Raw genomic sequence first — 26,518 nt, 5'->3', positions numbered from 1 at the left:
TGTGCTTAAGCTGTGGAATTCTTTGCCTTTTTCTATTAGGAATGCTGTATCTTTTACTTGTTTTAAGAAATTACTTAAAACACATATTTCTAATGAATCAATTTTATAATCTAATAGCTGTTATTGCCATTATTTAGTGTGTTGTAATTATGGGGTAGTGTTGTTTCTTTAATTGTTGTTGTAGCACCTTGAGTGTAAGAAAGGCGCAATACAAATAAAATGTATTATTATTATTATTATTTTTAAAATGTTTGCACTTTATTCGCTTTTATTAGAACACTGCTATTATTTTGACATGAAAGTCAATGGGGGCCATCAACTATGTGCTTACAATTTTTTTTTGTCCGACCTAGTTAAGGCGGTAGGGTTTCCGAGTTTAGGCGGGCCGCCTGAACTGAAATGTTCTGCGGGAAACCCTGTATATATCTGGTCCATTAGGACCGTTTTAAAGGGTACTGCCCCAGCCTGGAACCATTTTTTCATTTGACAGCACATTACTCCAGATAAAAAGACGTCACACACATTTACTTACACAAGAAGTTTAATTTTCTTTTGTAGATTTGTAAATTAAGTTAAAAGCAGTGTAGCACATGTTAAAAATAAATTTGCTATGTTTACTCTTTTATTTACTTTAACTTTTTAAACTCTCTCCTACATCTTCTTGGATATGATCTTCACATAGGCTTCCACTTCACAAAGAATATCATTGTAGGAGTCACAGGGCGGCCTCAGAATAGAAAGGAGATCTTGCATTAACTGTATGGCTTCATCAAGGCTCGTTTGATGGTTTTGCGATCCACACAGAAGCTTAGTGATTAGTTTACTGCTCTGCTCGAGATCTCCCAGCAGGACGAATGATGAAACGGGCTGAGATTTAAGCAGTTCCACTGGAGGCATTACATCCGTCAGATTACTTCTGGCCAGCTGAACAGTGACTAAAGGACAGAAGACATTCCCCAAGACACCCATGTTTTCATCATGCACATCTTTTATCACTGCAGCCTTTTCTTCCAGTGACCCAACAGAGAAGGCGATCTTTTCGTAAGGTGCAGGTTCAATGCTCTTCTGAACAAGTTTGTCCTCCCTTTCACATAGGCCAAGGATTTGGCTCATAACATGTCTAACCCTGACACAGTTCTGCTCAATACTTTCACTTTCATTTGCTGAGACTGCAGGTATGTTTTGATACATCTGAGTATTGAGGATCTCCGACAGTCTGTTAGTGATGTTGAAGTATTTGTGTATGTAGTGGTGAAGGGATTGCGTAGATCTTATCAGTTCTTCTTTCTTACTTTCATCTTCTTTGCCACAGAACCAAGACCGCATTCTGGTGCTTCCTGTTGATGAGGAGTAAAGTACATTTATTAAGCAAACAATTAACATGGTACATTTTTGTTAGTTCTTGTGAATTAAAGCAACACTATGTAGTTTTTTACCTTTAAATAATGTCTCTAATATTATTTCAGTGATAGAACAACTTTTAACTGGACAAATCGTACTGTTGCTGCAACCTGAGCAACCTCCTAGCTGCTACAAGCACACTCTGAAAGTGGAGGGTAGGAAACACAGCTCCGACCCTCCCCCTGCTTGCAGAAGAGTGTCTGATATCAGGCTGATATCATGCACTGTTGCGCTTTTCAACCACATGGGGGAGCTGTAAGTCATTTTTACATGGAAAGTACATAGTGTTGCTTTAAGTTGTTTTTTTACCCAAAACTGGGTACTGTAAATATCCTACCCAGTCCACGAAATTGTGTAATATAGTCACGTAACTTTTTGATTCATTTTTTTCATTATATTTTTCATGAATTTCCACGTTTTTTCGTGATATCACGAATTTCTGTTTACGTATAATTGTCATGTATTGGTTACTCAACTGCTTTTTCCTATTTTCAAACTATTGCTGCTTCGGTTTAGGGTTAGATTTGGTGTTTGCGTTAGGATGTCACTTTAAGTATTGGTTTATAAAAAAAATTCTGAATTATTTTTTTTATTTTCTGATTTTTAAACCATTGATTGTCACCTGGCGTTAGGGTTAGAGTTGGGTTTGGGTGGATGCCATTTTATGTAAATCTAACCCTAAACCGAAATACCAAGGGTAAGAAAATAGGACAAAACAATTGAGAAACCAATACGTGACAATTGCACACAGAAATTCGTGATAGGATCACAAAAAAAATCGTGAAAATATCATGAAAAAATACTCAAAATGTTACGTGACTATATCACAAAATTTTGTACGACTGGGCTGAAATATCGGACAGAACAAGTGATTAATAAAGAAACCTGCATGTAATGCATGATGGGTTGTTTCAGCTCAAGGTTAGGTTAACACAGTGCTTCTCAAATAGTGGGGCAGGACCCCCAGGGGACTCGAAGCGACACCAGAGGGGGGGGCGTGCAAGACCCCGGGGAAAATACTTTTTCAGAAAGTGATTTTTTGCACCGTCACTTAAAGAATTACACCCCAATCACGCTGATAAGCCGCTTGAGTTTTTTATTATTATTTATTGATTATATTTTATTTAATTTTTCAGTATCAAATGGTCAAAAAATATTAAACTGTAAATAAGGATTGATTTTTTTATTTCAGGCAAATTGATGTATTTTAAGTCTTTTCTGTTACGGACTAAAAAACAATGTTAATAAAGTTATTCTTTGTTGTACGTTAATTGATATTTATTTTTTTGTGGGTTTTCTTTAATGTTAATAAGGATACAATGTTTTGCAGATGTGTCATTTTATAGACAAATTATAGTATTTACAGTCGCGGCGGAGAGTTGGGGGGGCGCGAAATGTTTACTTCTTCCTAGGGGGGGGGTGACAGAAAATAATTGAGAAGCACTGGGTTAACAATAACCCGGTATAGGTTTATTTATTACCCGACCTATATTTATCAAAATTTAGATTGTTTAAGAGTGATTGGACTGAAGGACAAACCATTGTGAAAAGCCTCAACGATTTGGTTGGGAAAGGTTTGGGAGTTGCTTCTCATCCCTTCCTGAGACTCTTGACTTTCACGGACATTGATTTCTCTTCTTTCAGACATTCTCCTTTAAAAGAGAGACAATAAAATAGGAATTTCAGGTAATAAAGGTAAATGTTTGAAAACAATAGCATACACTAAAAAAAAGTTTTGTTGAATTATCTTAATTGTTAAAGGGTTGCACAAAATAAATGTATCTAAATCCAGATATATTTTTAAGTTGGTTGTACTTATATTTGTTAAGTAATTTCAGATTAATTATATTCATAAATTTCAGTATAATTTACTATTTTTTATGTGTAGTACACTGAATTTAATTATGTGCAACCAGAATAATTTAATGGTTTAATTTCTATATACTAAAATTAAGTTTAACCCAATAGTTTTTTAATCTCTCATTCCACCTTAACATTTGTTAATATTCAAATGAAACAAAGCATTTTCAACTCTTACTTTATTAAGAGATTTTTTTTTTAATTTACTCAATAATGTATTAATTTAGAAATACTTACATTTTTTGTTTTGTTTTTACAAATTTCTTTTTTAATAGAATTTACTATTTTTTTTCAGTCTTAAATATAAAAAATAATAATAAATGCAGAGATAACCATATGCGTCACAAAATTAGTATACATTAGTGTGAATATATAAATCAATCTCGTTGAGAGAACATTAAAACATTACATTGCTATAGAATGTTTGGAAGGTTTTGAACATTTGCTTAACATTAATATGAGCTTTTAAGGAACATTCTTGGAACTTCATTTTGTTAACTGGGAAAAACAAAGCAATACATAAATAACCTTAAGACCTCAAAATATTGTTCTTGCTCACCTGGGTTTGTTCTGAAGAACTGAAGATCTCTGGTGTATTTTGTGCTGTTTGTGATTCAGGTCTTTAACACACTCCTGATGTTTATTCATTCAGCTGAAGTGTTGAACTGGTTACAAATAAAACCGTTACACCTTTATATAGCACTGTGTTATTTTCACTTTCATTATGATGCACCAAACTGTGTAAAAAACAAACTAAAATCTTCAAATTTTGGAGACGGAGGTGGCTCTCGTCTTAATCAGTGATCTGCCAAAGTACTGTAATCCTCATGGTATACAGGATGTGTCACTGCTGTTTCTTTAAAGTGCAACGAGTTTTTTCTTATTTAAAAAAATAAATGAAACATTTGTTATTTGCGTAGTGTGATTACCTACAAGATTACACTGAATGTGACACTGAGCAACACACAAACATTCACTATTATACGTTCCCATTTACATGTACTATCATTTAAATGCCTCATTAAGTTACAGCTAAAACTGTTTACTGTTCAATTGTTGTTTACTTACTTTAGCAAACAACTCCTTGCATGTAAAAGGTATCTTAACTTATTACGAGAGTCTGCATTCACAGGAAATCCAGACAGAAAATGATTTGTCTTTAGATAAAAACAAACCACATTTTGCACCTTTCTGCCCCCTACAGTTCATAACATGAACTTTCAACAAATCAGAATAGAATTAGGGAAGCTGTAACACATGGTTATTTCAAAAGTTTAAAGGTTAATACATTGGCTGTGCACAGACGTTTTGTGGGGGCAGGTTGTCAAGTGAGAAAATACACCCCACTCCTCGATTTATTAAGAATAAAGTTAGATCTATATATCTATATGACATGTGACACTATAAATTTGTCACTAGTCTTTTCACTGCAGACAAAAAGCACAAAAGCAGCATCTGAAGACTGAACATAGACTGTTTAATGCAGCAAGAGGGTCATGAATGCATTACGCACTTTCCTAAATGCATAAATAATAAGGTTCAATCCAGTTACACAGTCTTACAGTGCAGTTTTATAAACAAAGGGGGCACTGCAGACTGTGAGGGCAATAGGCAGTTGTTCACCCACCGGAGCCACCTCACTTCCGTGGCCCCATTAAAAATTTACCATTAAGTACAGCCTATATGGCCATAATAATATTGCAGAGTCATGCATGTTAAAGACAAAAATAATCTGTATTCATATTTTAGCTAATTAGCTGTAAAATCAAGGCACTTGTAGCTTGTTAGTCTTTTGTTTATCACCACTCAATATTTAGATTTTTGATACTTTATTCAATAAATACATTTGTTTGACAGGGAAGCTGTGCACTATGACATCATGGCCAATTATGCGCCATTATGTCATCATCATCATCCATTATAATGTAATCGACATTATCATCATCATCATCGTGACATCATAAACCAACTACGACATCATCACCCATTATGATTTAATCTATTATGACTCCATCATATATTATGACATAGATTCCCATTAGGACATCACCATATTTTATGACAACATTGACATTGTGACATCATCACCCATTATGATGTCATCATATGTTATACCTAGGCTTGTTTGAGATGTGGCTTGTCTCAACTGAAATTTAGATGAGAGCAGACGGTTGCAATACAAAATACAAAAGTTATTAAAATATAAATGTCATAAGTCAATAATAAGTTGAAAAAAAAAATAAAAACTACTATAGTTCGTAAGTTTTTAGAAGTAAGAAGTCATCAGCTGACATCTCTGTGCCAATGAACATTAAGCTGTGTCATCAGCAAGTCTTTTCCCATCGTGCTTTCATCAACGCAGTCGGTGGAGGGCAACTGCACCCAGCTGTTCAACATTTAATGTCTTAATAAAACTGTGTGGGTCAGTGGTTTGGGATAAAACCTATGCAGACTTTATTTTGGTAGATCAAACTAAAGCTCAGTTTCTGGGAATCTGTCAGTGTTATTGTTTGACTAGATTGATGAATAAATACAAAACCCAACACATGAGGGTGCTAAAGGGAGTGTTTCATGATGACTTCCTCTCAGTGGTTCGTGTGAAATGTCTCTCACTTTGGTCTCAAGTAAAGATGCATCGCAGTGTCTTTGTGAAAGAAACAAGAAACCTTCATGCAAAAGCAAGTGATTAACATGAAGATCTTTCAGCTTCTAATCTGTAAGTCTATAAACTATAAGTGTTTAAATAATAATACATTATTCGGTGTGAAATTTATAATACTTTTATAAAATTATTTTGACTCTAGATCTGTTCATGTGGTGTCAAGCTGCAGAGAGTTTGGATCAACTAACAGATTTGGGACAAAATGTGACTATAAACTGTGATCTGGACTCAAATGAGGTTTATTGGATTTTACTGAAACAACCAGACTCCCACACAGCGACACTGCTGCGCTCACTCTCAAACCCAACATCCGCCCTTCCCCCAAACAAAACATTTAAAAACAAATATTCAACACAATCTAAACACAGTCTGGTGATATATAATATTACTGTAGATGAGTTAGGAGTTTATTACTGTATGAACACAGATACACCTCCAAAACTCAGTAACAGCACAAGACTGCACATCATCGGCCAGTGTTTATAAATAAATGCCAAGTTATGTAAACACTTTAAATCATTTACCAATTCTTTTGGAAAAAGATGACAGTGTTGACAATCAGTCATTATTAAAATAAAAAAATATATTCCTTTCAGAGCCGACTGAACTCACAGAGTTATCCGTGTATGTGAATGAAACTTTAGTGAAGTGTATACACAATGAGACACAATGGCACTTTATCATCATTATATCTGCGCTACTAAACGCTCTGATCATTATCATCACTGGTGAGTTATTTTTATTTAACTCCCACAATTAAAACAGTAATGTGATTGTAATAATATTCATGTTATCCTGTTTATTTCTCCAGTAGTTAGTTGTTACTCTAAAGAAAGATTAAAGCTTCAGGATACTAAACATGTGTATATAAAACAACATGAAGAGATGAGCCGAGTTCAGGTAAAATCTTAATATATACATACAGTACTGTACAAAAGTTTTAGGCCACCACCATCAGCTTTGTTGTTTTAGCAAAGTTTTCATTTATTAAGATATAAACAGAAAATACAGTAAACATGTACACAAAATGAACAAAAAAACTCTTTTCTTCTTCAGGCATCAGTCAGTAATGTTGACCTCTCCTGGCATTAAACACATCTTGAGCTTTTTAAACAGACTAAAGTCCTGAAGTCTTTTGATTAGAAATGAGGATTTAATTTTTAATTTGTTCAAAAACAACAAATTATTGCTGGCATGGTGGCCTAAGATTTATGCACAGTACTGTTACTGTACTATGTGATAATAATATAAGCGTTTTGATTACTTGATATCTGTAAGACTATTGTAAAATAAATCACAGTGTTAAACTTGTATAATGTAATTATTTTAAATGTTTATATTGCTGTTTGTTCAGTACTGCAGTGAGATTTTCAACATGTGAGGAGTCTGAAGACACTCGAGTCGACTGAACTTCTGCTCTTCTATCGGTTTCATTTCTTATAATGTTTAATAAAGTATCAATGTTATCAGTTAATGTTGATTATAAAGTCATGAATAAATCATCTTTGTGAAATCTACCATGTTTTACTGTGGTAACTGCTGTAGAGGTTGTGATGTCTTTTGTTTTTAATTGTTGATTGACAACTGGTAATTGATGGTTGGACTCGATGTTGTGGATGTTTAAATAAAGATCTGGTGTTGATATTTAACAGAAAACCACTGAAGACAAATGACAGAAATATACTATGACTAAATTATTCATGTGAATGTTTTGCATCAACCCTTTGTTGAGTTTAATCTTTGTATCGGTCTGTTTTTCTGTCAAATTACAAAATAAATGGCAATACAAATTTATCAAGTGTAAAGGTTTATTTCATATGTTACAAATGTGTGACACTGAATGTAAAGGTCGAGGTTTACACACAATGAACATCTTCATGAAGTATAAGACAAAGTTTAAACCACAGCAGCAATACTGAAATACTGCCCTGTTTCCATTTGAGGTTTAGAAAACCATGAGCGCTGTTTTACAAACACGTTAAAAGATTTCGGCAAAACACCAAACTCGGTTCAAGGTTTAACCACTGGTCTAGTTAAAGGTGAGACTCTATTAGTAGTTTTCAAGTGACCAAACCAGTGGAAAACATCTCTGGGTTTTGTTAAACATGAGTTTTGTTGCTAAAAACAAAAATACAAAATTAAAACTCCAAAAAATAAAATAAAAACAGTATATTAGAAACACAGAACAATGTTTATTTGGATTGGCAGAGTTTCTTTTTTATTTAAATAAACTTTGATTTTACTTTTTTGTATAGAAAATAAACTGTAAACAATACTACACAACTGCTTTTGCTATAAAAAACTACCAATAACCAACAACAAAAAGGTTTAAAGTTTAAAGTATTTAATTGTAAGTGTATATAAGTATAAAATCAAGAATATTCTTTTGTTTATGTTTTTGGCATCCTTATAGCATAGGTACTGTTGTGTTGGCTGCGTTGAGTTTTTACACCGCTTGGTAAACCACCGTCACATACTGAAAGATCAACAGGAGAATCAATATTAACATTTAAACTACAATTGCGCCTTAAACTAAATTTATGTTTCACAATGTAATCCAACCAGTATTGTACTGTGGTTTGTTTGCAATCATTTAATGTAATGAATATAAGTAATGATAGTTAATGGTTATACCTGTAGTTGGTTTGTGTCTTGATGTTGTTCTTGTGTCAGCTTTTTTATAAAATTAGTTTTATAAAGTTGTCCTGAACTGTTTCCAGATCTGATCCAACAACTATTATTAACAGCACAAACAGCTGCCACCAGACCTGGTTTTGCACAATTTTATCACATATTAAAAGAATAAACAATGCATGCAGACTTATAAACTAACCAGGAAAATTATGTTATATTTTAAGAAAGTATGATGTAACATTGCAGGTCAATGCCTAAAATTATAATTTAGCCCCCTTATGAATTATCTTTATTTAGACCCCCTTAACAATATTTTTACACAATTACCTCTAATAAAACAACATCATTATAATTTTAAATCACATGACTGTATTGAATAGCTAAAAATCTCACCTGTAATGATCAGAAAGACATTCAGCAGACCAGAAATGAGGATGAAAGTCGTGCATTGTGTTGAGTTTTGCTCAGTTACAGTTGTGTGATTGTTGCTCTGATGTATTGTTGGATGTTGTGTGATTGTTTTACTGAATTCACTCGGTTGAGTTGGTTCTGTAAATAAAGTTTGTACAGTTTAGCAGTCACTATTTCTGTCAGTTTACTTTACATTACATTAATATGTTTACGTAACTGAATGAGAAAATGTACTTACCGATGATGTTCAGTCTTGTGCTGTTACTGAGTTTTGGAGGTGTATCTTTGTTCATACAGTAATAAACTCCTAACTCATCTACAGTAATATTATATATCACCAGACGGTGTTTAGATTGCACTGAATATTTGTTTTTAAATGTTTTATTTAAGTAAAAAGGTAAAGGTTGGTTTGAGAATGAGCGCAGTATCACTGTATGAGAATCTGATTGTTTCAGTAAAATCCAATAAACCTCATTTGAGTCCAGATCACAGTTTATAGTCACATTTTGTCCCAAATCTATCAGTTGATATAAAGTCTCTGCAGCTTGACACAACATTAACACATCTATAAGATAATAAAATACATAATAAGATGACCGCTTTACAAACTAATTTATAACAAAAAATTTCAAGTTTACAAAAGTATATAAAGATAGTCAAAACATTTATAATAAACTCACAAAACTGAAGTTGAATAATCTTCATGTTGTTGTTGAAAACTGCTTCTCTCTACAGCGTTTAAATAAAACCTCTACTGCAGAGACCAGACAGGAAAAAACATCTCTGTGTGGTATCAGCACATATCTGTGGTAAATGAACACGACTATTATTAATAACCAAATAACTGATGACACATTAAAAACAGACTTATAAAAGCCAAACAGACTGTCTGTCATTTCTAAATACTTATTTATTTATTTATGCATTTGGCAGATATAAATATTTTTTCATCATTCATTCATCTTTGTTAATGTTATAGTTAATGCTAAAACAATTATCCATGTTAGTTCATTGTGCATTGTTAACATATAAATAATGTTAACAAATACTACATTATTGTAAAGTGTTTCCATATATTTGAATTAAAACAAATGGCCAATGGTCAACTAAATGAGCTACAGAAAAAATATAATCAGTATAATAATATATAAATTTAAACCAGTGATTTAAACACAGATAAGTGCTGCCAGTAAGAGGGTTTTGGTTTATTAAGATCTATGTAAAAAATGTATTGTTTAAATAATGATTAATGTTAGAGATTTCACAGATTGTGTTCATTTCAGGGTTGTGAGTACTTACAAATAGGAAATGTAAACCTTTTGTTTTAGTGGTATTAATCCACATGAGGAGTGCAAAAATGAGGAGGTGCAAGTAAATGTCTATTGGTTGTGTTATAAAAGTTTAAGTCTTTACAGAATTGCGACCATCTTATTCATCCACAGTTATCTAAATAAGCATTTTTATTTGAGTGTTATATTTCAGAATTTTGTAACAGTGTTATAATAGTGCATTGGCAAATCACCACAGTAAAAGTTTAAAGTTTTCCATTTTATTCCCAGTTTATTTCAAACAACTTTATTTTTTTATTTCCTAACATTTTACAACCAACAGGATCAAGCACATCATTAAATTAATCACAAGATGTCAGAGTTGACTTGACTGTGTTCAGACTCTTCATGATGTTGAAAAGCTCACAGCGGTGTACTGAAAGAGTCATAGAAGAACTACTAGTGTTAGTATGAGCAGAAATATAACCAACTGATTAACAGTGTGAAACTATTAAACAATAAACTTGATAATCAAATCAATGATTTATTTACATGAGATGTTTTAATGTGTTTTGTGTGATTTACCAGTGTAAAGCTCTTTGACTCTTGAAGTTGATCTGGAGACACAAACTGACTCTGTTGTAATCTTTTATCTTGATGTTTTGTGTTTTCTCTACAGTAATAACACACACAAGCTAACAAACAGAGAAGTTGTGTTAAACTCTTTTAAATATGGAGGCACATTACTGAATATTTTCTCAAAGTAAATAACTCACCGATGACCACAATGATCAGAAGAGCATTTAATAGAGAAGATATGAGAATAATAATCATCCATTGTGTTTGATTCGGTTCAATATATTTGACTACTGTATGATTCTGATGAATATAATCAACTTCAATCTGAACTGATGAGTCTTCTGTGAATAAAGATTTAAAGTCAAATCTAATGATTGGTAATGTTATGTGTTGAGCTTTAAGCTGTTTTAATAATTACAGAAGAATCACAGACACTTACCATTTACATGTAGTCTGGTGCCACTGCTGAATTTTGGAGGTGTACCTTTCCTCATACAGTAATAAACTCCTAATTCATCAATAGTGATGTTATTTATAAACAGATGATTTTTAGATTGAAGTGAATATTTGTGTCTGAATGTTGCGTTGAAGAGAAAAAATGTTGATGATAAAGTGCGTAATATCATCACAGGAGGATCTGGTGTTTTCAGTAATAACCAATAAATCTCTTCTTCATCACGATCACAGTTTATAGACACATTTTGTCCCAAATCTGTGAGTTGATTCAAAGTCTCCGCAGCTTGACACAATATGTGCAGATCTAAATAATTATCAAAATAATAAAAAAGTATTATAAATTTCACAAAAAATAAATTATTTTTAAAGCAGTTATAGTTTGTAGACTTACATATTAGAAGCTGAATGATCTTCATGTTGATCTCTTAAAATGCTTTCACATGAATGTTTCTTGTTTTTTTCACAAATACACTGAGATGCAGCTTCAGACATTTGACACAAACCACTAAGAGGAAGTCAAACTCACAGACAGACAGACAGACTGACAGACAGACAGACAGACAGACATACAGACAGACAGACAGCTTAAAAGACTCCCTTTAGCATCCTCATGTATTGAAGAGGAGTCATGTGTTGTTTATTAGTCTCTTTGTTGTCTGGCGCCCTCTACTGAGAAACTTAAACTTGAATTGAGGCAGTAATATATTTGATGAGGAGTAAGCACCTATAGCAACAAATTATAACAGCAATTGGGAGTATACAGTCTACATATTCTGATGACATGCATACACATGTGCTGTTTTTGTGATGTGGTAAGACAGTCAGATGACCGGCATGGGTTTCTCGCTGCGGATGGGGTCGAGTCTTGTGTATTCTCTGCTGGATTTGTTTGGTAATCTGTTTTGCTAGGCAATGCAGCGGCACAACTAACCACATTCACATGACTAAGAGAGATTATCTGATATTAACACAAGTGTTTATGTACGAATTATTCAGATCAAAGCAGCAACATGAGGATTGTTCAGATTCAGCTCTGTAAGTTTATTACGTGTTAAATATTTGTTTCATGTTCATTGTTGAATGCATTGTTGATATTTGTGGCAGATGTTTTAGAGTTTAATCAGTCCATATGTTATTATAAATGTGTGTTTTTCTTGTTTCTTGTCTTGTAGATGTGTTGATGTTGTGTCAAGCTGCAGTCACTGTAGATCAACTAACAGATTTGGGGCAAAATGTGACTATAAAATGTGATCTGGACTCAAATGAAGTTTATTGGATTTTACTGAAACAATCAGATTCTCATACAGTGATACTGCGCTCATTCTCAAACCGAACATCAGCCCATTACTTTAATAAAACATTTAAAAACAAATATTCAGTACAATCTAAACACCGTCTGGTGATATATAATATTACTGTAAATGAGTTAGGAGTTTATTACTGTATGAACAAAGATACACCTCCAAAACTCAGTAACAGCACAAGACTGCACATCATCGGTAAGTACATTTTTAGTTATGTAAATGTTTGGTTCCAAAATGAGATGACCTCTGTTTTTAAAATTTTCCAAAATCTTGTTTTTTTATTGTGCATAACTGCAGTTGAGTTGATTAGTTTTGATTTAAGCCTTCGTAACTAATAAAATGCAGATAAATAGCACAATAAAACACAATAAAAACATGATAACATGATAATAAACATGTTTTGACAAAAATGTTTAAAGCGGAGTTATCTCATTTTGGAACCAAACACTTCATATATTAATGTAGTAGACTGACACTAACAGTGACTGCTGTAACAAAACAAACTTTATTTACAGAACCAACTCAACCGAGTGAATTCAGTAAAACAATCAAACAACCTCCAACAATACATCAGAGCAACAATCAGATAACTGTAACTGAGCAAAACTCAACACAATTCACAACTGTCATCCTCATTTCTGGTCTGATGATTGTTTTTCTGTTCATTACAGGTGATATTTTTAGCTATTCAATACAGTCATGTGATTTTAAAACTATAATGATGTTGTATTATTAGAGGTAATTGTGTAAAAATATTTTTAAGGGGGCTAAATAAAGATAATTCATAAGGGGGCTAATTCATAACTTTAGGCATAGATGACCTGCAATGTTACATCATACTTTCTGTTTAAAAATATAACATCATTTTCCTAGTTAATTTATAAGTATTATGCATGCATTGTTTATTATCTAAAAATGTGATAAAATTGTGCAAAACCAGGTCTGGTGGTAGCTGTTTGTGCTGTTAATAATAGTTGTTGGATCAGATCTGGAAACAGTTCAGGACAACTTTATAAAACTGATTTTATAAAACACCTGACACAAGAACAACATCAACACCCAAACCAACAACAGGTAAAACCATTAACTGGCATTACTTATATTCATTATATTAAATGAGTGCAATCAAATCACAGTACAATACTGGTTTGATTACATTGTGAAACATACATTTAGTTTAAGGCACAATTGTTGTTTAAATGTTAATATAGATTCTCCTGTTAATCTTTCAGTATGTGACGGTGGTTTTCCAAGCGGTGTAAAAACTCAGCCAAACAATGACAGCAGCTATGCTATAAGGACGCCAAAAACTTAAACACAAGAGTATTCTTGATTTTATACTTATATACACTTACAATTAATAACAAGTATGAATTAAATAACTTAAATTAGCTAGAAAACATCTTGGAAAACTAACAATTTGATTTCACTCTGAAACTAAGCGTCAAGTAACCACACACTGAACTCATCTTTTTGAGTGTCTTTCATCACAAAAGAAAATACTTTAAACTTTAAAAATTTTTGTTGTTGGTTATTAGTTTTGTATATAAGCAATTGTGTAGTATTGTTTAAAGTTTATTTTCTGTACAAAATAGTAAAATGAATGTTTATTTCAATAAAAAAAGGAAACTCTGTCAAACAAAATAAACATTGTTTTGTGTTTCTAATATACTGTTTTTATTTTTATTTTTTTTGTACTTTTAATTGTAACAGCAGATGATAATTTTTTGTATTTTTGTTTTAGCAACAATGTTTAACAAAACCCAGAGATGTTTTCCACTGGTTTGGTCACTTTAAAACTACTAATAGAGTCTCACCTTTAACTAGACTGGTGGTTTAACCTTCAACCGAGTTTGGTGTTTTGCTGAAATCTTTTAACGTGTTTGTAAAACAATGCTCATGGTTTTCTAAACCTCAAATGGAAACAGATCAGTATTTCAGTATTGCTGCTGTGGTTTAAACTTTGTCTTATACTTCATGAAGAAATGTTCATTGTTTGTAAACCTCGACCTTTACATTCAGTGTCACACATTTGTTACATATGAAATAAAACCTTTACACTTGATAAGTTTATTATTATTATTTTGTTTAATTGACAGAAAAACAGACCAATACAAAGATTAAACCCAACAAAGGGTCGATGCAAAACATTCACATGAATAATTTAGTCATAGTATATTTTTGTCATTTGTCTTCAGTGGTTTTCTGTTGAATATCAACACCTGATCTTTATTTAAACATCGAGTCCAACCATCAAGTTATGTTGTCAATCAACAATCAAAAAACATTACAACCTCTACAGCAGTTACCACAGTAAATCATGGTAAATTTCACAAAGATTATTTATTCATGATATATGGCTTTATAAGCAACATTAACTGATAACGTTGATACTTTATTAAACATTATAAGAAATGAAACCGTAATATGAGCAGAAGTTCAGTCGACTCGAGTGTCTTCAGACTCCTCACATGTTGAAAATCTCACTGCAGTGTACTGAACATACAGCAATATAAACATTTAAAATAATTACAATATACAAGTTTAACACTGTAGTTTATTTTACAATAGTCTTACAGAAATCAAATAATAAAACACTTATATTATTAACATATATATATATATATATATATATATATATATATATATATATATATTAAGATAGTTTACCTGTACTCGGCTCATCTCTTCGTGTTGTTTTATATACACATGTTTAGTATCCTGAAGCTTTACTTTTTCTTTAGAGTAACAACTAACTACTGGAGAAATAAACAGTATAACATGAATATTATTACAATACTGTATATTTAATTGTATGAGTTAAATAAAAATAACTCACCAGTGATGATAATGATCGGAAGAGCAGATATAATGATGATAAAGTGCCATTGTGTCTCATTGTGTTCTACACACTTCACTAAAATTTCATTCAGATACACAGATAACTTTGAGAGTTCAATCGGCTCTAAAAGGAAAATAATTTTTTTAATAATGAATGATTGTCAACACTTTCATTTTTTCAAAACAATTGGTAAATTATTTAACGTGTTTAAATAACTTGGCAATTAATTACAAACACTAACCAATGATGTGGATTCTTGTGCTGTTACTGAGTTTTGGAGGTGTATCTTTGTTCATACAGTAATAAACTCCTAACTCATCTACAGTAATGTTATTTATCACCAGACGGTGTTTAGATTGTGTTGAATATTTGTTTTTAAATGTTTTATTAAAGTAAAAAGCTGATTTTGAGAATGAGCGCAGCAGTATCACTGTATGAGAATCTGATTGTTTCAGTAAAATCCAATAAACTTCATTTGAGTCCAGATCACAGTTTATAGTCACATTTTGTCCCAAATCTGTTAGTTGATCTAAAGTCTCTACAGCTTGACACCACATTAACACATCTACAAGATAAGAAACAAGAAAAGGACACTTTTTTATAACATATAGACTGTCTGAAATGTATTCAGTGTAAATAATTTGTATAAAACATCTGCCACATTACAAATATTAACAATGCATTAAACAACAAACATGAAACAAATATTTAAAAAGTAATAAACTTACAGAGCTGAATCTGAATAATCCTCATGTTGCTGATTTGATCTGAATAATTACGTACATAAGCACTTGTGTAAATATCAGATAATCTCTCTCAGTCACGTGTATATGAATGTTTAAGGTGTTGCTGCAGTACTTTTACAAAAAAATAACTTACCAAATCCAGTACTTATGGGGCTACACAAGACTCGTTTATAGACACATCTGCAGCGAGAAACTCATGCTGGTCATCGTCATCACTATCAGTCTGATCTGACTGCTTCACCACATCCTAAACTGCTCGCTGTTGTGAGCGCTTGCTAGATACTATAGTGGTTGCTAAGGTGGGTCTGGAAGTGCTTTAGATGGTTGCTAAGGTATATTAACAATATGTTGCTGTTGTCAGGGCAGTTGATTTATGACAGGATTGTAAAACAGAAAATTGAGAGATGAAGAGAGAAGAGGAAGATCATTTCTGAGACAAAGAGTCTGATGACACCACCAGGGCAAATGCTCAAACATGAAGTGACTGTAATAGTTTTAAGCTCTTGGCAGGAAAACTATAAATTATATAATCATTTACTAACTATTCAATTATCTGTAAAGACATGATGTACTACTTTAGTAAATTAACCACTTTAAAGCCTCAGTTCATGTCTTGTTCCAGTAGTGGGCGACACACAACAGAGACTAATGAAGTATTCATGGATGTTTAGTGCAAATAACACTTGTGCTTTTATTTAAGTATTCAAATATGTAACTGTTTGTCTACATTTCACATATTTACTAAATTGTTCATTTAAACTTAAATTCAAATATTTTTGAACAGTCATGCAGTAGGTATGGCTTGCTTGCTTATTATTCAAGCAAACATTTCTGACAATATAAACAAAAACCATACACGAAAAGTCAATGATGTTGATGTTTAAGAAAATAAGTTCCGTTTCTCCTGAAGTTGAATTGTCACCCTGACTTCGATTATGCTATCTTGATATTTTTCAGAAGCTGGCCTGAAATCCTTTAAAGCATCTTCATACTCTTTTAGAGCTTGCTTAAGCCGATCACGCTCATAACTAGCTAGAATGGCCTGAATAATCATATTGATCCCCATTAATAGCACCCCAAAGACAACACCGGCTAATAACCCTGTTGCAATGACCAAACATGTGCCTGCTATGCTTGCCAGAGTTGGTATCATTTGAAATAACGAACCGACTACTAAAGAGATTGCACTGAATGCAACACCAAACTGAATTGCACGAAGAACTCCTGAAACGTTTGCACGTTCAGGAATAGACAGATCTTTTTTCTTCAGTTTCTCATATAAGTCAGGTTCCAGCTTCTTACTCAGCTCCTTGTCAATCTTCGCTAGCTGAGCCTGGATCTCACGGATGCGTTGAATGAATACATCACAGTTGGCCTTAACAGTATCTTTCTCATTCAGGCTGATTTTATTGAAGTACAATCCCCAGTGTTTTTGCAGAACATAAATGAGTTGGTTGGTGGCTCTGAAGTTGTTCTTCATCAGTTCTACAATCTCTTGACTTCTGCGGATAAGCGTCTCCCTCATTTTTGGATTTTCAGGGTAGAAGAAATCAGCCAAATTCATTGTGCTTTGTAAAAAGAGAGATAATGAATTAAGGATTATATAATTACAGTCTAAAGACAATCAAAGATTCTGATTTAAAAGAAAGACTACAGTGAAATCCATTTTATGTTGAGGCATTCAAATTCTTATTATCAGTTACTTTTGCCAAATATGAAGCTGCATGACAGGAATAACAAGTCTACAGTCAAATAAGAATGTTTGAAGCATGTGGTGTAGATGGAGATTGTGAAGTACACAGGCAAGCCATTTGTTGTCTGGGTAATTGTATCTAGCGAGAGCGAGAGAGTCTTATAGACCCCTTCACAGGTCACGTCACAGGCTGTTCCCACAGCGCATGTCGGGGTCAGAAAAGTCATTACAGCAGATTGAGTTGCGTATTATTGGGTATCGTCACCAGGTCTGCCGTTAAGTTTTTCGGCATTCCTGCAGAATCTCAAAAACATAAAGATACAACAACTGTGGCTGCAAGCAATTAAACTTGCAATCTCCACCTACATGAAAGTGCAAAAACATGCTATCACGCGCTGTCAAGAGCATGCCACACCGGCAGGTGGAGGTATAACCCTAATCGTAAAGCCACGTTGGCCAATCAGAAGCCTTAATCAGAAGAAAAAAAACCTGGTTTTACTGTCTACACAACAACACTGCAACCAGCATTTCTGAGAAACCTCACCCTGCCAGGGGTTTTCAAAAATGTTTGTTGCTCGACCACATACGTCATCGAGGTTCTCACATTTCAGTTAAAATACATTAGAAAATTAAGAATGATTTATTTTAAGACATACAATCATTGTAGTTTCATTCTTACCTTGAAATGTAAAATGTTACTTTTTTGAAATTGAACCCGAAATTAAACCTTGATGACGAATGCGAACAACCAACGCGACTTCCGAAATCCTGTTCAGGACGTTTCCGGCAGAACTGACAGAAATGGCCACCCTACCCAGATAGCAATTACATTTGGCCCGGATCCGTTTTAAGCACCTTGCCTCCGTTTCTATCTTAGAGACGTTTTATGATTGTGAACCAGATCCGTGCCAGATAGAGGTTTCAGCTTAAACATCTTACTGCCATCAGTTCATTTTACAGATCTGGCCCAGATCACTTTTCCCATAGGTAACCGAAAGACGTTAGCCGTGTCTGACACTGATTTGGTCCAGATCTGCAATACGAATCTGAGCCGATACTGACGATCAGGCGGTGCTGGATCGGTGCTGGCACATATCTGCAACCAGAATTGTAAAATACATGTGCCATGAGTCGTTGGTGTTTTAAGCCCTCAACGAAGCCTTCAAGGCACTCCCCGTGCCCCGAGCGTTTCAGCCAATCACAGCACTGGTGCTGCATATCGAGCCTTCCACCAGCTTCCGGCAACCGTTGGTCAGGTAAGTAGCGCAAATATGGTAAGATAGGAATGTGACTGTTTTTAAATTCAGCTCGAAATATACTAAAGATGGATATTATTTATATATCTGCCTATAATAGATAGATATCCACAAATTCATCCATCCATGATCCTTAATCTAACCATCCTTGTATTCATAGATTTTTTTTGAAGTGGCTGCACAACTAAGAGAAAAAATTATAATTGTGATTTTACAACGTTGGGTCTGTAGGGTAGCAAAATTGACCTGTGCACCTTTTTTTAATCATTTTATGTAGCAACAAAATATAATATTGATGTTAAATGTCTTTGATACCATTTTGGGTTTTAATCTAAGTTTTAAGATGATTAAATATGTTTAGGAAATAAATTATATATTTGAGAGTTTGAAAGTATTTATGTAGCAATATTTGAAACTATCTGTATCGTATTGTTCATAAAATAAACTTAGCTGGGCCTGTTTTCTTGTCTGGGTTTTGTTTGCTCAAATATCTATTTGCTGTAGGAGGGACAAGTGATAATTTTCTGGAACTTGCGGTGGGGGGGAATAGGTGATATTAGCATTATAGGACAGTAAGCTTGCCAGACAATATTGTGTGAATTCTGTGAAATGTGTGAATCATTTAAAATGTATAAATGTGATTGGAATTGATTTGCATTAAGATTAATAAGCATGGAAATAATCTGTGTGTTTTTTATTTCAGAATGCTACCAGACAGGACTGTCTTATCTACAATGCGTATGATTGTGTGATTATGTATATGGATTTATAGGATACTATTATTGGGGTACATAAGCAGTACACCCTGCAGAGTAACTCTTAGATGTTGTTAACATTTGTTAAGACAGTGAGTGAAATCACAGCAATTCTGCTACACCAAAGGCCCAATGCTGTAATATTACAACATTTTAAAAACTTACCAAAATATAAAAAATGTAAAAACCCATTGATTTTTGCATTAGAGGACTCCTACAACAACATCCTACATTTAACAACAAAGGTTAAATATTGTTTTCAAAGTTTATTCTATAAAAGAGATTCCACACACTATGGGGCAGTTTCCCACTGAAAAAAGTTATTCATTCAATTTACTCAATTTTTTAAGGTAAGTGGTCGCAATTAATTTATTTAAGCTACAGTTAAACAAAAGTTTTTTGTTTTGTTTCGTATTTCTATTTTTCGTTTGTTTAAATGTAGCTTTAATAAAGTGATTGTGACCACTTAATCTTTTTTTCAGTGCAGGACATTTAAAGGGGTCATAGCGTGAACATCAGACTTTTCCATGTTTAAGTGCTATAATTGGGTCCCCAGTGCTTCTATCAACCCAGTAACTTTCTTTGGGTAAGCCATTTTCTGTAAGCATGTGAAAAATTAGATTGTTCAGATTTTGCCTGTTTTGTGAAGTAGGGTGAATTACAATAATACCGCCCCCTTTGTCTGCACTATACAACCACAGTACTGCCATGTAGTGCAGAGAGAAAGAGAGAAAATAAATGACAGCACAATTGAGTTTCAATTACAACAAACCATCATCATTGTGATCAGTGTTTGCATTTCATCAGCCCATTTGCATTTTAAAGGAACAGTATGTAGGATTGTGGCCAAAACTGGTATTGCAATCACACAACTGGTGGCTAATACACAAAATGACAACATAACATCAGTTGAGGGCTGCAACTCCACTTTTTAAATGATAATATCCTGGCCAGACCACTGTTGTCAGTGATATTAGTATTTGAAATGAAAATTATTTCTTAATGTCTAGTGACATATCAGGGCCATTTTATGATTAATTGATATACATTTCTTACATACTGTTCCTTTAAATTATGCTCAGGCCTACAAATTAGCAATTTTAACATGCTATAATAAATTATCTGTGGAGTATTTTGAGCTAAAACTTTACATACACACTCTGGGGACACTAAAGTTTTGTTTAGATCTTAAAAAAAAAATCTCATAATATGACCCCTTTAAGTAGTTTTTACAAACATGCCTTACAAAAAGTGCATCTCGAGACAAAACAATGGCACTGATTGATATATGTTAAGATATGCATTTTTTTTTTAAATTAGGACACCTCAAACATGCATTTTAATCTGGGACTAGGATAAACCATGTCTGGAAAACCAACCCAACAAACAAGTTAAAATTTCTTTTGCAGATTTGGGAGTTGTGTAATATTAAGTGAAAAGCAGTGAGACATTAAAAGTAAATGGCTCGGTTTACTTTTTAACATTCTTTTATTTACCATGCTCTCAGAATTACTTTTAAATTCTCTCCTACATCTTCTTGGATATGATCTTCACATAGGCTTCCACTTCACAAAGAATATCATTGTAGAAGTCACAGGGCGGCCTCAGAATAGAAAGGAGATCTTGCATTAACTGTATGGCTTCATCAAGGCTCGTTTGATGGCTTTGCGATCCACACAGAAGCTTAGTGATCGTTTTACTGCTCTGCTCGAGATCTCCCAGCAGGACGAATGATGAAACGGGCTGAGATTTAAGCAGTTCCACTGGAGGCATTACGTCCGTCAGATTACTTCTGGCCAGCTGAAAAGTGACTACAGGACAGAAGACATTTCCCAAGACACCCATGGTTTCATCATGCACGTCTTTTATCAATGCAGCCTTTTCTTCCAGTGACCCAACAGAGAAGGCGATCTTTTCGTAAAGTGCAGGTTCAAGGCTCTTCTGAACATGTTTGTCCTCCCTTTCACAAATGTCAAGGATTTGGCTCATAACCTGTCTAACCCTGACACAGTTCTGCTCAATACTTTCACTGTCATTCGCTGAGACTGCAGGTAAGATGTTTTGATACATCTGAGTATTGAGGATCTCCGACAGCCTGTTAGTGATGTTGAAGTATTTGTGTATGTAGTGGTGAAGGGATTGCGTAGATCTTATCAGTTCTTCTTACTTTCATCTTCTTTGGCACAGAACCAAGACCGCATTCTGGTGGTACCTGTTGATGAGGAGTAAAGTACATTTAAGCAAACAATTAACAGTTATTTTTTGTTAGTTCTTGGGAATAGTTGTTATTTTTGGACACACATCTACACATCTGGTGGAAACCGTTGACTTGCATAGTATGAAAAACAAATCCTATGAAATTGTGATAATACATATTTTTGATAAAATTTGTAAAAACAGAATCGACAGTTTCCATTTAATTCCATAGGATTTGTTTTTCCTAATATGGAAATCAATAGTTTCTACCAGCTGTGTGCTTATTTATCAAAATATCTTATTTAGAAAGAAATATCATATATGCAGGGATGGGCAGTATTTCAAATACATGTATTTAAAATACGTATTTGAAATACAAAATAGTATTTTGTATTTTGTATTTTAAAGCCTTTGAAAAAAATGAAATGTAATTTGTATTTAAATACATTTAAGATGAGTATTTTTGTATTTTTAAAATACTCAAAATACTTTGAGCCAGTCAACCAGTCAGGGTGCTGTTTTCATGCATCAACTAGTTCAGACCAGACACCAGAGTTCAGGTAAGCAAATATATCTGTGCAGCTTTTAGTGGGCAATAATTGAAATGTTGGAGTGGGAAATAAAGCAAAGGCGATTGAATTATTGGGTGTGATGTGATTTGTGTTATAACTGTCGCAAAAAGAAATTCAAATTCACACTTGCACGTTGGCAGGCAGTTGCACGCTACACTTGCACATTGCACGACTGAGACAGAGTGTGGAACGCTGACAAATTGGCCTTCACTTTTGACTTAAAGGAAAACCACAATTTTTTTATATTTTACTATGTTCTTACCTCAACTTAGACAAATTAATACATAACTATCTTTTTTCAATGCATGGAGAAAGAGCACATAGTTTGCAGCATTTCGACCTCAGTGCGCAGTAACATCTTCACATGAGTAATGATGTTACTGCGCCAGAGGTTGAAGTGCTGCAAACTAAGTGCTCTTCCGCCATACAATATAGTTCTCATTTTTTATTCACTTAAAAATCACGCTTTATTTTGTGCCACCATACTTACTTGTGTAACTATGTAACAGTCTTTAAATAGGGAAAACATGGAAGTGTTTGGTGGCTTCTAAATTCATCCCTGTTTGGATCCTAAGGAATAAATGGGACTAGGCTAAATGCAAACACATTCATGACATGCTGTGCAAAGATTAACTGCACATACAGTATTGAAAAAAGATAGGCATGTATTAATTCATCAGGTAAGAACAGTTAAATATTGAAAAACTGTGTAAACCTAAAAGGCTTTTATGCTTGATGTGCTTTTCATTGTATAATTCTGTAAATGACAGAGGACGACTCGTGAGTAATTGTTCTCAAAACCATCAAAAAGCAGCAATGAGAGGAATTAGTTTGCCGAATAATTTGTCTCGTGAGACGTTTGTAAATCCATGGATTTCTTAACATATAAACTGATTAGGTTGTGGGTCATTTTGACGACACATGAAAAAGTTTTTATAAAACATCACTTTACTTGAAGGGGTGTTCATAAGGCTGACATGACACATTCATAATCATAACATGACACGTGTTATGAATATGTAGGATATTTTATGGATGTTTATGACAACTGTCATTAAGTGTCATTTGTTCAATTATGTCATTTTTATTGCAAAGATGACATTGTTTGAGATGTCTTTGTTACATTAAAGCAACACTATGTAGTTTTTTTACCTTTAAATAATGTCTCTAAAATTATTTCAGTGATAGAACAATTTTAACTGGACAAATTGAACTGTTGCTGCAACCTGAGGAGCCTCCTAGCTGCTACAAGCACACTCTGAAGGTGGCGGTGGAGGGTAGGAAACACAGCCCCGCCCCTCCCCCTGCCTGCAGAAGAGTGTCTGATACCAGTAGTTGCACACATCTAAATGCTTTTGGGCATTCAGAAATAGACCCAGATAGATTTCAGCCTAATAGGGATACTTGCACATAATCACCAATTTCACATGTATTTTGTGTATTTTCAAAATACAAAATACTGTATTTGTATTTAAATACATTTTTCCTCACAGTATTTTGTATTTGTATTTAAATACATTTTTTGACACAGTATTTTGTATTTGTATTTGAAATACATTCCCATGTATTTATGCCCATCTCTGCATATATGTCTAGAACAACATGAGGGTAAATTATTTTAAAATCTTTTTGGGTGAACTCATTTACTATAAATTCTGCTGGGTTATTTTCGACCAAACGCTGGTTAAATATTGAACAGAACACATTTTGGGTTAATAAAGAAACCTGTGCTAGATTGTTACAATGCAACTCATCTGCAAACCCAACATTTGTTCTGTCCAATATTTAACCCAGCAGGATTTAAAGTGTTTAAGAGTGATTGGACTGAAAGACAAACCATTCTGAAAAACCTCAACGATTTGGTTGGGAAACGTTTGGAAGTTGCTTCTCATCACTTGACTTTCACGGACATTGTTCTCTCTTCTTTCAGACATTCTTCTTTAAAAGAGAGACAATAACATAAATACAAGCACATAAAACAATAACATACCCTTAAATATAAATATAATAAATGCAGACATAACCATATGCTTATAAAATTAAAAACTATACAGCAAGTATACAGTTGTGTGAATTTATAAATCAATCTCCTGTGATGCACTGGTTTACACTTAAAGAAAACAGATGTTTAAAATGCTGATAAAACATTAAAACATGGCATTGCCATAACGTTTAAAAATGACAGAATGTAACATTCCTCTAATATTCACATATCCACGTTAAACTTGGAGGTTTCGTACATTTGCATAACATTAATAGGAGATTTAAAAGGAACGTTTTTAAGAACTTAATTGTGTTAGCTTGGAAAACAAACATTTCCCTTTTTAAGCAATAAAAAACTTGTTCTTGCTCACCTGGGTTTGTTCTGCAGAAGTGAAAAAATAACACAAAAACATCAGTTATATGATAACATGTGTAGTGTGATTACGTAACATTACACTATTTGAGCAACACAACACACACATTCATTATTATAAGTCCCCATTCACATTTAATATAATTTAAATGCCTCATTAAGTATAACATTTACTTACAGCTAAAACTATTTACTGTTGAATTATTTGGTAGTAAACAACTCTTGGTATGCAATCTGTTAAAAACTTACGCAGCAATTATAGTTGCATTGATTTCAGGTGTGCCACTCTGGTACTTGCAACACATTTTTTGGCCACTGGAGGCAATAGTTCAGGTACTGTCTTATCAAAGGTTAAACTAGGGGTGGGCAGTCCTACAAAGTTTAGCTCCAACCCTAATTAAACACACCTGAATGTCATTTCTGAAGGCATACTGAAGCCTTTGATTGGGATTTTCAGGTGTGTTTGATTAGGGTTGGAGCTAAACTTTGCAGGACAGTGGCCCTCCAGGACCAGGAATGCCCAACCCTGGGTTAAACCATACAAATACAAGACAAAGTATCACATATATCACAAAAAATGGTTCTGAATTGTTCTAAAACAGCATAAGATAATATAATTTAAAGTTAGAAATGTTCACACATCTATGTTAACACGGTCTCACACCCATGGCGTCAATATTTGACGACACTTGACCATGCGTCAATATGTTGACGCGGAGGGTATACCTTTCGCGTCATTTTTTGACGAACTGGGGACTTCAATACTATTAGGTACGCGAAATTAAACAGTTGTCGCCTGGCATTGGGGTTAGGGAAAGGTTTGGGTAGGGATGTCATTATGTAAATCTAACCCTAAACCGACGCGAAAATGGTAGAAAATGGTAAGAAAATAGGAAAGAGAATGCAACGGACTTAGTGGTGTTGAGGTCCCCAGTTCGTCAGGGAATGACGCGAAAGGTATACCCTCCGCGTCAACATATTGACGCATGGTCAAGTGTCGTCAAGTGTTGACGCCATGGGGTGAGACTGGGTTGTCTATGTATATATCTTTATGACGTGTGACACTATAAATCTGTTTCTAGTCAAATCAGTCTTCGCACTGCAGGCAAAAAGCACAAAAGCACCATCTGAAAATAGCATCATTGTTTACAGTTTTTTCCAATTGCTAACACACAATTTTGCAAACTAGTCTGGTTTTATCAAAAAACTTAACACAATTTACAAAACCACACACCCAAATAGCAAAATACCACATATATCCTGCAAAATGAAGCACTCCAACCTAAACTACATATAACATTATCAAAATCAAACTTTGACACAAATTGGAACACACTTCATTCATATTACCAGATTTTTGTCTAACCAACTACACACAGTTGGGCATAATGAAAAGTGCACGTTTCTTTAGCATGCTTTGCCATAATACTAAAATATGTATTAGATTGTTCACATGCACAAAAATATTTGCAGATACACACACATGCTGTTGAATTTTTTTTATTTTTCACCAAACAAGTCATAACG

The 26,518-nt window shown here is 33.7% G+C and overlaps 1 protein-coding gene and 2 long non-coding RNA genes across 7 annotated transcripts; 1 reads left to right on the top strand and 2 right to left on the bottom strand.

Annotated features, from left to right (window-relative positions):
* Window positions 1-576: 576 nt before the first annotated feature.
* On the bottom strand, window positions 577-25,302 carry LOC129453653 (single-pass membrane and coiled-coil domain-containing protein 3). Of its 5 annotated transcripts, none has more exons than XM_055218688.2 (3): window positions 3,821-3,926; window positions 2,941-3,053; window positions 577-1,337 (listed from the first exon to the last, which is right to left on the bottom strand). In XM_055218688.2, the coding sequence occupies exons 1-3, from the start codon at window positions 3,907-3,909 to the stop codon at window positions 652-654; spliced, it is 888 nt and encodes a 295-aa protein (XP_055074663.2). In that variant the 5' UTR covers window positions 3,910-3,926; the 3' UTR covers window positions 577-651. The 5 variants fall into 5 exon arrangements, 3 of the variants coding, with proteins under 3 accessions (XP_055074663.2, XP_073717654.1, XP_073717655.1); XM_073861553.1 differs by lacking the exons at window positions 2,941-3,053; window positions 3,821-3,926 and adding exons at window positions 24,473-24,573; window positions 24,990-25,195 and having other exon boundaries at window positions 583-1,337; XM_073861554.1 differs by lacking the exons at window positions 2,941-3,053; window positions 3,821-3,926 and adding exons at window positions 24,473-24,570; window positions 24,990-25,195 and having other exon boundaries at window positions 583-1,337.
* LOC141359238 (uncharacterized) lies at window positions 8,564-9,747 on the bottom strand. Its single transcript, XR_012365648.1, has 3 exons — window positions 9,649-9,747; window positions 8,951-9,533; window positions 8,564-8,691 (listed from the first exon to the last, which is right to left on the bottom strand). It is a non-coding gene; the product is annotated as an uncharacterized lncRNA (long non-coding RNA).
* LOC141359346 (uncharacterized) lies at window positions 13,099-14,199 on the top strand. Its single transcript, XR_012365791.1, has 3 exons — window positions 13,099-13,246; window positions 13,516-13,649; window positions 13,808-14,199. It is a non-coding gene; the product is annotated as an uncharacterized lncRNA (long non-coding RNA).
* Window positions 25,303-26,518: the final 1,216 nt, after the last annotated feature.

The sequence above is a fragment of the Misgurnus anguillicaudatus genome, chromosome 23 (genome assembly GCF_027580225.2).
Source record: "Misgurnus anguillicaudatus chromosome 23, ASM2758022v2, whole genome shotgun sequence".
In the NCBI taxonomy this organism is placed as follows: domain Eukaryota; kingdom Metazoa; phylum Chordata; class Actinopteri; order Cypriniformes; family Cobitidae; genus Misgurnus; species Misgurnus anguillicaudatus.
Note: the sequence above shows the minus strand (reverse complement) of the source record. Positions and strands in the feature narration are given on the sequence as shown.

What these genes read in the sequence shown, in the direction of transcription:
- LOC129453653 (XM_055218688.2), bottom strand. Translation starts at nt 3,909, where the DNA reads ATGAATAAACATCAGGAGTGTGTTAAAGACCTGAATCACAAACAGCAC. An exon ending in GTTCTTCAGAACAAACCCAG is followed by an intron (nt 3,054 to 3,820) that starts GTGAGCAAGAAC and finishes TCTCTTTTAAAG; the next exon opens with GAGAATGTCTGAAAGAAGAG. An exon ending in CGTTGAGGCTTTTCACAATG is followed by an intron (nt 1,338 to 2,940) that starts GTTTGTCCTTCA and finishes CCTCATCAACAG; the next exon opens with GAAGCACCAGAATGCGGTCT.